Source organism: Bidens hawaiensis, unplaced genomic scaffold, assembly GCF_021521415.1.
Source record: "Bidens hawaiensis isolate Kalapana, Puna unplaced genomic scaffold, B.hawaiensis_p1.1 tig00053795_1, whole genome shotgun sequence".
Lineage (NCBI taxonomy): Eukaryota > Viridiplantae > Streptophyta > Magnoliopsida > Asterales > Asteraceae > Bidens > Bidens hawaiensis.
This window is the reverse complement of record NW_027499659.1, coordinates 13,770-27,523: the sequence shown is the minus strand read 5'-3', so window position 1 is coordinate 27,523 and position 13,754 is coordinate 13,770. Positions and strand designations below refer to the sequence as shown.

Here is a 13,754-nt window from a genome sequence, read left to right as displayed (position 1 = left end):
TCAGATACAAAGTTACCCGTGAGAGAGGATTAAAATTTGAATTAAAATAATTATGTAATATGCTATAGTTAAAATTTTCCTTTTTTTTAAATAATAATAATGACATTTGCTTTTTTTTTCCACCCGTGTCTAAAACGGGTTGTTATCCTACTAATACATAAAAGTAAAACTAAACATAATAAAGCCATATAACACCACCATATATTAAAACTTTATTCATGAACATACAACCAAATTAACCTACGTTTCTACAACATAACACATCTTATACCACATAAGAGTTCGCTTTCTATCGTCCGTTTGGTTATCTAGGTTCGTGTTTTACATACGTCTTGTAACTAGTAATTTCAGTTGTGGTCCCAGACATCCGCCACACTGCGGTACGGTCCAACGTCCTTGTTCACAAAGAATTCTTCGCCATCCAATACTCTTTCCTGACCTGGGATGTTACTTAGAACATCGAAATCCTGTTCGGGTATCACCCAATGGAAGACGTCCATGTTTTCTTTGATTCTATCAGCGTTCGTCGATTTGGGTATTACACTCGTACCTCGTTGGATAGCCCACCTCACAAGCACCTGTCCAGGACTCTTGTTTATCTTCTTTGCTATCTTCTCCACCATCGGTTCATGGATCAGATCTCGACCATTATCTTGCGATCCCAATGGCGAGTACGCCTATAACATCAACACAACCAAAGAGGTTAACTTTAGCTATATTATTACTATATATGTTAACGTTGATCGGTTAGTTTTGTTACCGTGACATGGATTCCGTGTTTCTGGCATGCTTCTAGCATTTTGTCATTTCGCCACCCCGGATGCATTTCCATCTAAAAATCCAAACAAAATGTGAAATGCGAACGTATGAAACATATAATATAATACGAATTGAAATGAATAAGATTTAAGGTGTTGGTGTTACCTGGCAAACAGATGGCATGGTTTGAGCAAAACTTGTGAGCTTATTGAGCTTCTTTAATGTGAAGTTGCTTATTCCGATGTCTCGAATGAGGTTTTGTGCTACAAGTTTCTCCATTTCTCTCCATACGCCTTCCATGTCGAAATCCAAAACCTCTCCTGCCTTTGGAGGCCTGCTGGCTCCGTCTTTAAGACGGAATGGCCAATGGATCTGTAAATAGAGAGGTTCATATATAGATTATGATAAAAGGATAATAAAGCTAGTTTGGCTAAAGAAAGACGACCGGGCACACTATCCAAACACCACTTGATGTGCGGCGCAACCCGTATAAGGTTGTGTTGCGTATATCAAATGGAAGTATCTGGATCATAATATATTTAACTATTAACTATTTGGCTAAAGAAATACGATCAACATACTATCATACACCACTTGATTTACGATATAGCCCGTATAAGGTTGTGTTGCACATATCAAATGGCCCAAATGATATTCGTGTCATATATTTAAGTTACACTGAAATAATAACTGGACATGGTCCATATGACATATTTGGGTAACACATAAATAACTGACGTGACAATTGAGAAAGCCATATGACACTTATGGCGATTCTTCACCCTATCAGGGAGTACGATGTCATATGGCCCATGTAATGGGACGAACATGTTGGCGTAGATACCTAATGTGGTGTCTTTTTAGCATCACCGGCCAATGATAAAAACGACACAACATTTATCCTAATATTCAAACGAAAGAAGATATATAGAATGATAGGCTAGCATACAAATTTAAGAACAAATATAATAAATCAAAGAGCAATAAATAAATATAGCATATAAAATAAGCTCAACCAACATACTTAAATTAAACCGTATAAGTGATAGCACAGGCACAAGTTTAGAATTCAAGAGTTATCAACTTTAAAGATATCTTACCAGATAAAGATCAAGATAGTCAAGCTTAAGCTCTTGAAGGGTGTTTAAGAGTGCCGGACGAACTCGTTCAGGGGACAGGTCACTGCACCATAACTTGGATGTAACAAAGAGATCCTTCCTTTCTACTCCTGCATCCATGGCTTCCTTAAGCCCTTTCCCTACCTACAATTTAAAAAAAAAAAAAAAAAGAACTAGTTTCACTTTCTCATCATGTATCATCAATTATTGATTTCAAACCATTAGACACTCAGTTCACAAAACAGCGAAAAAACTTTAAAAATTATTGGTCAATATATGGACAATAGTTCCGACTCAAAAAACCATTAAAAAAAAACAATTTGTCATGGTGGCCGTTAAAACAATGTATAGACGACCGTTAAAACAATGTATAGACGACCGTCCTGACTCAAAACACTCAAAAACTTTTTGTCAAAACAATATCCAGATAACCGTCCTCACTCAAAACACTCAAAATTGAAAACTTTTTGTCAAAACAATATCCGGACGACCTTCCTCACTCAAAATACTGAAAACTTTTTGTCAGAAAAACCGTTTGTCCAATATCGGGTCAAACTTTGAAAACCGACTCAAAAATACTCTAAACTTTTGGTCGCAACAATATACTTACTCAAAATACTGAAAACTTTTTGTCAAAACGACCGTGTGTCCAATATCGAGACACGGTCAAACTTATCAGGATGACTACTGAAAAGTTTTTGTTAGAATGACCATTGTCCGATATCCAAACACGGTCGAACTTAAAAAGCCTTATACCAAAACATCCGTCTAACCTCCATCTAGAGAACCATTTAAAGATGGTATAAGCATGTTTGGGATTGAGTTTGAAAAATGCTTATTGACTTACTGTTGTTTTCAAAAGCTCAAAAGCTAATAAGTTAAAATGTCAAAAGCTAATAAGTTAGAATATGTTTGCCAATCACAAAAATCTTTTTTATTTTATTTTTTTTAAAGGGTTAAAAAGCAGTTTTCTTAAAGTCCCAAACCTTGACTTTTCAAAATGGTTTTTTTAAAAAGCCAATAAACATTTTTCGAACTCAATCCCAAACATGCTCTAAGATTAGATGCCCAACGCTGCGTGCACCTACCTCTTCATGAACACCATACTCCCATGCAGTATCAATATGTCTATAACCCGCCTCCACAACAGCCGTAGCAACCGAGTTCGAAGCTTCCGAACCCGACTTCCACGTCCCCAATCCAACGGCCGGGATTCGGTGTCCACTCAACAACACAAACGAGTACTGTTCTTCTTCCTTTGCTCTCAATGTTGATTGAGCCATAATAATATTATTATTATTCGGTACGTTAATATATGCCTCAAAACTTGTTGATCTCTTTGTTTCATATAGTAACAGAAGAGCTTGTGGCTGATGAAATCAATATGAAGGTGTAATCGAACCATGGCTAACACGTAGCTCATAAGTTTCAGTGTGGATTGTGTTCTTGCCACGTTAGGGTTTTTGATCATCATGGATGGTTATTGCTGGCACACACGTGGCTGCTTGTGTAAATCAACATGTACATGTATATTTTATGAATGAATGAACATATGTATCTATAGATTCTGTCAAGGTATACTTCCTACTCATAACAAATTAATATGCAGACAACTTTTTGAGGTAAAAAGTAAAAATATATGGAAAAAGAAGTTAGTTTTAAGGTTTTCTTAGGGCTGGCAAGTATACCGGTTTAAGTCACGATAAAACATGTTAATCAATAAAAGTGTCATATGTGATTTTTTCATTTTCTTAAATAATTGAAATTAGTAGTCTAGACTCAGGGCCGTCTCCGAGGATATAAAGATCCCGGCCGAGCTAAAATAAAAAGGCATGTGAGCCTTACGGAATAACGAAATATATACGCTAATTTTTATAAACGACGATTAATGTTATAACAATAAATATAACAAAAATATAATACGAATGTAATACCTAAATTTTCGAAACCTTAAAACTTAATGATTATAAAGGTTATTAGTAAAAAAATTATTAAAATTAATAGTTATTTTAATATAAACTCAATTTTTTAAAATTGTTTAAATGGTAATTTGAAATAAAGTTAAGGGTGAACTATAATTAAAACAAAACTAAAAGTGGTAAGTATGTAAATAATAGATTTAATTATGAATAAAGTACGTGTGTGGACTATTTTTTCATTACCTGAAACTTGATTGTGTTGTCATCTTCTCCATCAAGACTTTTCGGCAAAATTATCCGGTGAACCTATTTTTCCAGTGACTTTCAAACACCAAATTAACGGCCGATTTGACCAATTGACGATATTGTTTGACTCAAGATCTTTTATATATCAAACATATTTGTGTATAAAAAAGTTTGGGCCCCCAAAACTTACGTGCCACGGCCGGGGTGCGGCCTCGGCTCGCACACCCCCCGGGCCGGCCCCGGCTAGACCCCACTACTTTTCTGGCCGGGGGTGCGTCATTTATAACCTGTTAAATCAGTTAAGATACGAATTGTCAACCCTGTTTTTTTTTTCTTTTATATATATATAGCATACACGTTTGTATTTGAAAAGAAAAAAAGTTTTTAGAAGATTTTAACTATTGTGTTATGAACCCACCTAAGCCCAATCAAATAGCCCGTTCCAGCAGCCCCATCAAATGGTCCAACAAACCCTTGATGCATGACGAATTCGAATTGTTTGTTAGTTGTGAAATAGCCATTCACAACACTGACAGAACATTAATTTATTTGGGAGATGCCAAACTTGCTTTCATTATTAACCTGTGAATCATATAAAAGAACGATATTCGGATTCAGATTATGGATTATTCGGGGAAGTGGATTCAGATTATGGATTATTCGGGGAAGTTTGCGGTACGCGGTCAATTGGCAACAAAATATGGATTTCGACTAGTTCAAATGGCAACCATTTAAAATAACCTTTTTTCTTACGGCCTTAGTGGAACAAGGCTAAGATTAAAAACCTGCATTGGTCCATTTGATGTAAGTTTAATGTAAATTGTAACCTCGGATGGTTCTAGTTACTTGGTAGAATCAGTTCATTTTTTGATATTATCTTTCGTCATTAAAAAAAAGTAAGATTTTGATATTTATTAATTTAATTTATTAATAGTTTTAAAATGGTGTTATGATTAAAGTGGTAAATGTTTTTAACAAAGTCAAAAGTACCAGGAAGATTAAAAAGTTAAAGGTGTATTAAAGTTAGTGTCTATTTTAAGTTTTAACTCTCAAGTTTTATTTTATTCTTTTAGCGGCTGCAAACTTTTATTAAACAAACGAAAAATGATTTAGCAAGCTTTAAACTTATCTCAAGTGTGGTTAAAATTTTAAACGTAGCAACTCAAACCTAGATATAGATGGCCTTTGCTAAAACATTTTGTTTTTATAAAAGTATATATAATGTATTGTGAGGTGTCTTGGGTTAAATAAAATAATAACCACGTTGCAAAACGGAAAAAAAATAATAGGTCTAATATTTTAATGAGACAAAGAAAGTTTAAAAGCTTTAACAACTAGCAAGAAAAAAACAAGAAAGTACAATGGGTTAAATCAATATCAACCCTATATATTATATAATAAAATAAGCTATCATGATTTTGATCGTATTATTGTCAACTCGTCCATCATGTTAAATTGATCGTATTATGTCTTGATTTATGACCAAAACAAATACATTTTGTAATACTCACTTCACATGGACATCAAACAAGTTAGCCTACCCGGGCAAGGGGAGGGGGGTTGAATATTTACCCTTGATCAATAAGGATGCAAATGTCATTGTCACAATTTGTTACGCCGTTACTAACGACTAGAGATCAATAAACGTAATCAATGACATCAGTCTTACTCTCCTCTCCTAAAAGTACCACAAAATAAAAGAGCTTAGCCATGTTCTATCATTCTTTAACACTTTACTCTCGTACTTATTTTACTTAAGAGAAAGCCAATACTGATTTTCACATTATATGGTGGTTACATGAAGAATCACCTACCCATAACGAGGTTGATGGTTGATGTGCTAAAAGTGGTTATTAATTTAGTAACAAAATAAACGCTAATCTAGACACTAAGTAATTATTCTAGACTCTTAACTTAACTAAAACTACTAACCGGCAAGTGAACCGATCGACTCTAGTGCAGCTAAGTAAGTCCGGATATCGAACCCACGGTACTCTTAAATTACGTTTACTAGCTAATTAGATCAACTACAGACACGACTTATTTATTTATTATTTGTTTAAGGGGGGTTTTACTAATAAACTAATATTAAATTAATCACTAAGACTTAAAAGACGACTTAAACCTAGAATCCTTAATGTATCAATTATCAAATAGTTGGAAAATGCTAAGTTATGGAACTGGAATCTTAAATTATTCACTTAAAGAAAATTCAAACAGGACCTCTGACCCTTCTCAAAAAGACACCTACGGATTTCTATTAAGTTCTTAAAAACACCAATTTAATTAGACTCGCTTACGGTCGCTAATTTATTTTATGATAAGTACCTCTATAAGAAATCCTACCTTACAGCGCGGAAATCAAACGTAGTTTAAAGTATTCACTCAACTAGATAAACAAGGCTGAAAATCCAAACCTAGACGGACTCCTTACGGAGAACTAAATCTAGCAATCTTAAACAGCCAAGACTTATCATATAATCTATCACCTTACAGCTATTTATATTAGCAGCACACTTAGGCCTATTTGATTTATTAATATTGTTCCTATGGCTTTATTGCAAATCAACCATAAACTAGTCAAAAACACACAGTAGATGACCTCACAGAATCCTATCATATGACTGACAATCACCAAGGAAACTGTGAAACAATAAAACTCGTCAAACAATCCTAAGCACACATATGCATCGAATAAATAACAAGAAACCTCTTACTTAATCATAAACCATAACAAAAACAAAGTCCAAACTAAAATCCAATATCAACAAAAGTTCATCATAAACCTAGGTAGTCTAGGGGTTTAGCCAACAACCATACTCAAGAACAAACCAAATAAATAAAGTTCATATAATGAGTTCATAATGAAAACAATAAATTCAAACCGAATAATATTACTGTTTGGATAAGTAGGTGTTGAACCATGACGCTCTCTGCTCGAACCAACGGCTTTTTCTTTCTCTCCTTGCAGATGCCATGAAAACATTTTCGTCTCCCCTTAGGGCCGGCTCCTGTTAAAATCTCCTCCTCCCTATCATTCATATAAAAAATATCTCCTTTATATCTTTTTCTTGTCGCCGACACGAAATCTTCTTTTGTATCCTAAATTGGCCGGCCCACTCCAAACAATTTACCCACTACTGCTAATTCCAATCGGTTTAAACCAAGTTCACGTGGGCTTTGTGTTATGTCTTCAAATTATTCCAAGCATGGCACAATTAATGAATATGATTACCCAATCATTGCCATTATTCGTTTTTTTTTTCTTCTTTGACGTCTTCATTATGCAAAACAAATAAAAACAACATTTTTAGCTTTTAATTCATATTAATTCACAAATTAAAGTTCAGATCAACTTAATGTTGTTTAGCCAATATTAAACTTATCACATAAACTTAACAATAATAATAATAAGTGATACGTTTTTTTTACTTTTTTTTTCTTTTCAAATGATATATATGATAGTAAATTTTAATAATAGAATTTAGTAATATATAATATATACTCGTCCTTTCATTCGTCGATCTCAAGTTTAGTAAAAATATTCCCTTTTAACTCATTGTCTCTTGAAATCACTAAACTCACACATGAACCAAATATTAATAATATTCAGTAAAAACATGGCTTAAAAGTACTTAAAATTATAGTGAATATTCATATAATAATATGTATAAACGAGACCACATCAAATATCTCCACACTTAAACCTTTTTTCGTCCCTGAAAAAGCTATTTTGCAATGGAACCATAATCGAAAAATTGATCTTAAAAACATACATATTAATTTAAAGTTAAGATAAACGCAGAAACCGTGATTGCCGATATTGTTGTCCACTTAAACCCAGCCACCAGCCTATGAAGCCCCACGCACATTAAGCAATTAAGTTTAAGTGATATAAGAAACCTATGGGTCTCACACCTTTAGAGTTAAGATCCACCTACCCCATCTCAAGCATAGTAAAGACAATTAAAATTGAGTTGAAGCAAACTGGTTCAACATATCACCGTAAGATAAGAACCACTTAATGGTAAGAAGAAAATACACTTAGATGGAATTAATGGATGATAGGTCAAGTGAGGTCGTACGAGCATACCCTAAATATTATTGGACTTTGTTATATATATGCCTTAAGAAAATATTTATTAACTAAAAACTTCGAGTCCCAATAGTGTATTCTTAGAGTCGTCATCCCCTTGGTAACACGTAAACTCTCAGTCTCGTCTAGTATGTGCACTTTGGCTTCTTTTTCTATTTTTGAGAATGCTTCTTTGGCATTTTTCATTATATATCTTTCTCACTTTTCATTTGATTTCGGACCAACTTCTTGGAATACTTATTTTTTTTCTTTTTTTCATTGTACACTTAGGCATCTTTTACCTATAAATATATAACTAAATTCTAAGCTAGTATAAAATTGGACATGGCGGGCGCCACCACTCTTTATTTACTTTCATAAAACGAAGTGGCGTGCTAATTTTAAAATGCATTCAATTCTCACCAGTTTAGGGTAATCATCTTATAGTAATACTCCCTATGCCTTATTGAATTTCAGTTTCACTATCCTCGTTAGGATGAGAACCCACAATATCTAAGATTAATTAGGTTTATTAAGAATATGCAGTGGGAAACCTTTCAAAACTAGTTGGGCTTACCAACACATCCCTATCTTAGTACGCTTTCTTTTTATATTATCTCATATTATTAGTAGTTTGAAAAACCAATCTCCGATTATACTATCATTTTCCATTTTATTGCAAAAATTTTCTGTTAAATGCTTGGAACATTTTTCAAAAAAAAATTTCTCTTTTTTTTGTGTTAATTTTATTTTTTTTTTCATATTTTTATTTTTACCAAAAAACATAAATTTCTCATCTACGTACTTAAATTTCATATTGTCCTCGATAAAATGGACACAATAGGATATATTTATACTAAGTAGAGTAGTGTTGGTTAAATAATTGGAAATTAGAAGCGAAGCAAAAATATAAAGGAAGAGACAAAGTGATGAGGGGTACAAGTGATAGTGCATGGGGACAAAAGTGCATTGTTGGATTCAGATTTCAGTGTTGTAAGAAATTCTGGTCTGAAAAAGTAGCGGGAATGGACAAATTTTCAAACTTAGGCCTGGACTTGGTGTTATGATGGGATTTTAAAGGAATGACATATGCCCCACCTCACTAATTATTTCCTATATTAAATTTCTGATTATATTTTATATAAAAATAGGTTATTCCTTTTTTTTTAACAATTGACTAAGTCGAGTCATATTGTGGAGTCTATTGAAAGCACGTAATGATAAAGTTTTCAACGATATTAATCCAGACTCCTCCAGGATCATGAAAGAAATAAAAATTTTATGCTTCTTTGGATAAGTTATAGATCAAAGAGACTAAGAGATTGGGGGTTAATTGGGACAATTAGTGTATTTAGACATAGCAAACATTTAAGTTATTTCTTTTGTTTTTGTTGGCATCTAACGTTTTGCTGGTCCATTTTGTTTAATATACAACCATTCATAAAAAAAAATAAATAAGTTTTGGCACCAGGTATGCCCATTGGTAAACAAAACCTGTTCATTGACAGTCTCACTCCTTACTAGTATGCGTGTATCTATTCACATAGCATCGATCACATTCCAAAACATGTAGCACATCATCAGGTTATTTCAATTTTGGTATAACTAAAAAACAGTTTAAAACGGGTCGGGAACCCATGCGTGCAATTGTAGAAAGAGCAGGTGACATATTCTACCATCAATTCTATGGAAATTCATCGTTTGAAATTTCACTATGGTATAACCCCTGACTTTCGCCTGACATCGTGTCATGAGCGAAATTCAAACCGATGACCCTTTTAAAAGAAAGCCATCAGAGTTCAGCTAAAACACTGCTTCTTTAATTTATATAGTTTATTCAACCTTTTTTTCCCGGGTAAAGAGTTTAAGAACATCATTTAATTTCAAAGTTATTAATATTTATATCAACATACGAGGAATACTCATAAGTTAGATTGTTTGGTAGGGGAGGTGATGATCACAACGTGAAAGATGTGTTTGTCTTTATTGTTTTAAAAAATAAAATCAGCTTTATTTTGCTCCAAATGATTTTATTAATATTTACTAGTAATGATGCAGATTACAATAAGCAAATGAGAATTTATCATCACTTGTCCACTGATTAACATTAAGTAATAAAATATGAAACAATCATGAAAATCACAAACTGCAATGTTTGCTAGTTTTTGTCCATACATGATTTTGTGATTATCTGATAATCCAAACAAAATATAGCATTTCAAATAAAACCGAAAGTGTTTTTTTTTTCTACTTTAGATTTATCTAATCTAATTAAGATAAAGAAACAAATTCCTGTATTGTCAAAATTTTATTATATTGATTTTTTTGCTTTACAAATTCCTTTAATTTAACTAACTTTCTTAGACTATGCGTAGTGGGCAGTAATTTTGGGCAACAGGGCGATGAATAGGGGGAAACAAGAACATATCACCTGGTGAAGAATGAATATAATAATAAAGTAATAAATTGACCGTTGGAAGCCATCCACATGTGAAAATCGCCCATACAAAACCTTTACACCCTTAAAATGAAAATCGTCAATTTGCTAAAGTGACGCCACGTTTCGAAAATCACTCTCATTTTGTAGTTTTCCGCTACACATAGTCTTATTAGAAGCATTTTTAACATTCGCCTGACAGTAATATACTTGCGATAAACCACTTATAATGGCTAACGTTTACAATAAACTACACGTTAATTTGGAGACAAAAAAATATTGTTTAAAGCTGAAAATATTTACAACAAACTTTATTTAATATTATAATTTATTAAAGGTAGTCAATTATTTTGTGTAACAGCATCTCTAACGGGTGGTCCTTTTCTTTTCTTTTTGTTTCCTTCTTTTAATCTATTTTTGTTGTAGATCGTGATCGACAAATAGTTTTGTTTCAGAAGTAAAATGAAGGTAGTGGGGAAATGTGTGAAAACTATGATGTCGAACCCTTTTACTTTGGTTTTAATTTTTGTATGAACTCATGTTTCATTAATATTTATTTTTAAATCAAATAACTAAGTTTATAATAAATCGGTTTATTATAGTAATGAATTTAATTGAATAATTTATGATGTTAACAAATAGCTAGTTTATTAGAGTAAGATTATTCTATAAAGATAGACAAAAATAAGAAGTATGAAAAGGATTTGTAAAAAAAATACCCCTATAAAAAATAACAAAAAATTAATAAAAAAACATAACTCAAAATTTAATGAAGAAATGAAAAATGTAAAAACACAAAAATGCTTCCACCGTCTTCCTCGTTCACAAAAAAATAATAATTGAAAACGACACAATGTTAAAAAAAAAGTCACTGTGTATTTTTATTTCTCATTATGTTATTTTTGTTTATTTTCGTCATTGATTGTGTCTTTTTTCCTTGACATTGTGTTTTTTTTCTTGATATTATGTTATATTGCTCAACATTGTGTTATCTTTTGTTTGGTATTGTGTTATACTTTGCTACATATTGTGTCTTTTTTGTTTATCATTGTGTTGTTTGTTCATTTTCGGCAGTGTGTCTTTTTTTTGGGGATTGTGTCTTTTCGACGTTTTTCTTTTTTCTTTTTTTTTTGGAACAGGGAATTATGGGGAAACATTTTGGTTTTCTAAATTTTAAGCTTTTTATTTATATTTTAAATTATGACTTTTTTATTATTTTTTTTATACATTTTTAGGGGTTTTATAAGCTACAAATCCTTCTCCCGCATATCATTTTTGTCCCTCTTTACACTTTAACTTTTCCTAGCTTGTTATAGTAAATGTTATGATTATGATAAAAAAAAAGGGTGTAGATGTTAGTGATTATCCACAAATATAAAATACTTGTTAATGATGATTTACCATGGAGGAGATAAAAATTAAAAAATGTTGTTTGGTATTTACAGAAATGATAAGTTTTTCAAGGCCTTTTCTTGTGAATTTGTTAAACATTATTGGGACTCTTTCTTTGGATTTTAGGAATATTTGAATGAATTCTACTCCATGGGTATGATCAATAAAGGTGTTAACTCTTCTTTTTATCACTTTTATCCCGAAAGTCTCCTACCCGACTTTTTTTGATGATTATCATCGATGGATAGTGTTTGGGCTCCCTTGTTAGTGATGTGCAAATCTTAGCTCTTAAAGATCAAGGCGACATGGGTATAAGGAGCGTTATAGCGGCTATTGCAATTTAAATTTTTATTCGAGGTCACTTTGGTTAAGGTTTACAATTAAATACTAGTGATGTGGAAAAACATGTGTTATGGGGCGCCAAGGAGGGCGCGACTTCAACCACATTAGCAAACATGGGTGCGAAGTCCATCACACCTCAATTGTGAGAGGCGCTACCCATTAGAGCGTCCACCCGTCATGCGCACAGGGAAAAGTTTCTGATTTTTTTATAATTATTAATTAATTATTAAACCAATTATTTATATTCACCTTACCCACAAACACATTTCATCCACTATACTGTTGTTTGTTCTCGATGACGCCGGGCGACGTTATACCAATCCACTCGGAAGCCATCGCCAGGTCACCATAGTGCCTCCTACCTTTCCCTTTCTGCTGCCATCTCAGTGACGTCTTATTCTTAAACGTCGGAAAATGCCTTGCCGGCGCAGTGGATAACGCTAGAGCTCTGCGAAAGCAACTCCACGTCAGCTAGCCATGTCCCCATGGAGCCTAAGACCTTATTCTTAGCAACGAACAGCCTAATTCAACAACTTGGTGTGAAATGTGAGAGCCCCAATTTTGCAACCATGTCGCTTAAGTGTCGCAATTTGCCTTTTTCACATTTTGAAATTCACACTTCCCGTAACACAACATTATAATTTCTAGGGTTGTAAAGTGAATTGGTATCTTAAACACTGAATGCAAAACTGATTTAAGAACCAAATAAATATATTTTGTGTATGTATTTAGTAATTTGTAATGTAGGTGGTCTTATTATATTTAGTAGCCCTCTCTTGATTCATACCAAAATAAGGTTATAATTCTTTTGAGTTCACTTAAATGCACCTTACTTTACACCCTCATAATCCACATGTGTATCATCTCTTCTTTTTGTCTCCGTCTAGTTAAATTCCCATATGCTATGTGTTATGAGAGGTGTGAAATATGATATATGAGTTTACGACGCAAACAACATGATGAGGATTTCATATTAAAAAAACTTTGTATGATGTGATGAAATATGAAAATATGAATGTAGGATGATGTGTAGAAATCTTATTGGTTTATATATAATTAATATTTTTAAAAAATAAATAATAAACTAAATGATCCTTCAAGTGCATTATAACACTTGCGCTCCCTCCTTGTGCCATTTCACGTCAACACAGTGACGATGTTCATCACCCCAACAAGCCATTGTATAGGGTGGTAATAGGACCGGTTTGGGATTGAGCGATTTCAGATATGCACGGTAGTTTTCTAAAAAAAACTTGTTGAGTATCTAATAAGTTTTTAACAAATATAACTAATTAGTTACTTGGGGTAAGTATTAATCAATTACAAAATAATTATTACTTTAAAATGTTTTAAATGACTATTCAATTATTAAAAACAATTAAATAAAAAAGAAAAACAACGTCGATTTATTTGGGTATATAATTGGGTAAATGAGCTATGCTATTGGGTAATTGTGCATATTACAA

At 32.7% G+C, this 13,754-nt stretch overlaps 1 protein-coding gene across 1 annotated transcript; it reads right to left on the bottom strand.

The window, feature by feature from the left end:
* Positions 1-318: 318 nt before the first annotated feature.
* On the bottom strand, positions 319-3,172 carry LOC143600196 (aldose reductase-like). The gene is made up of 5 exons (XM_077077954.1): positions 2,966-3,172; positions 1,860-2,021; positions 925-1,131; positions 761-832; positions 319-677 (listed from the first exon to the last, which is right to left on the bottom strand). Exons 1-5 carry the CDS (start codon positions 3,158-3,160, stop codon positions 348-350), a joined length of 966 nt encoding a protein of 321 aa, XP_076934069.1. The 5' UTR covers positions 3,161-3,172; the 3' UTR covers positions 319-347.
* Between the last annotated feature and the right edge of the window lie 10,582 nt (positions 3,173-13,754).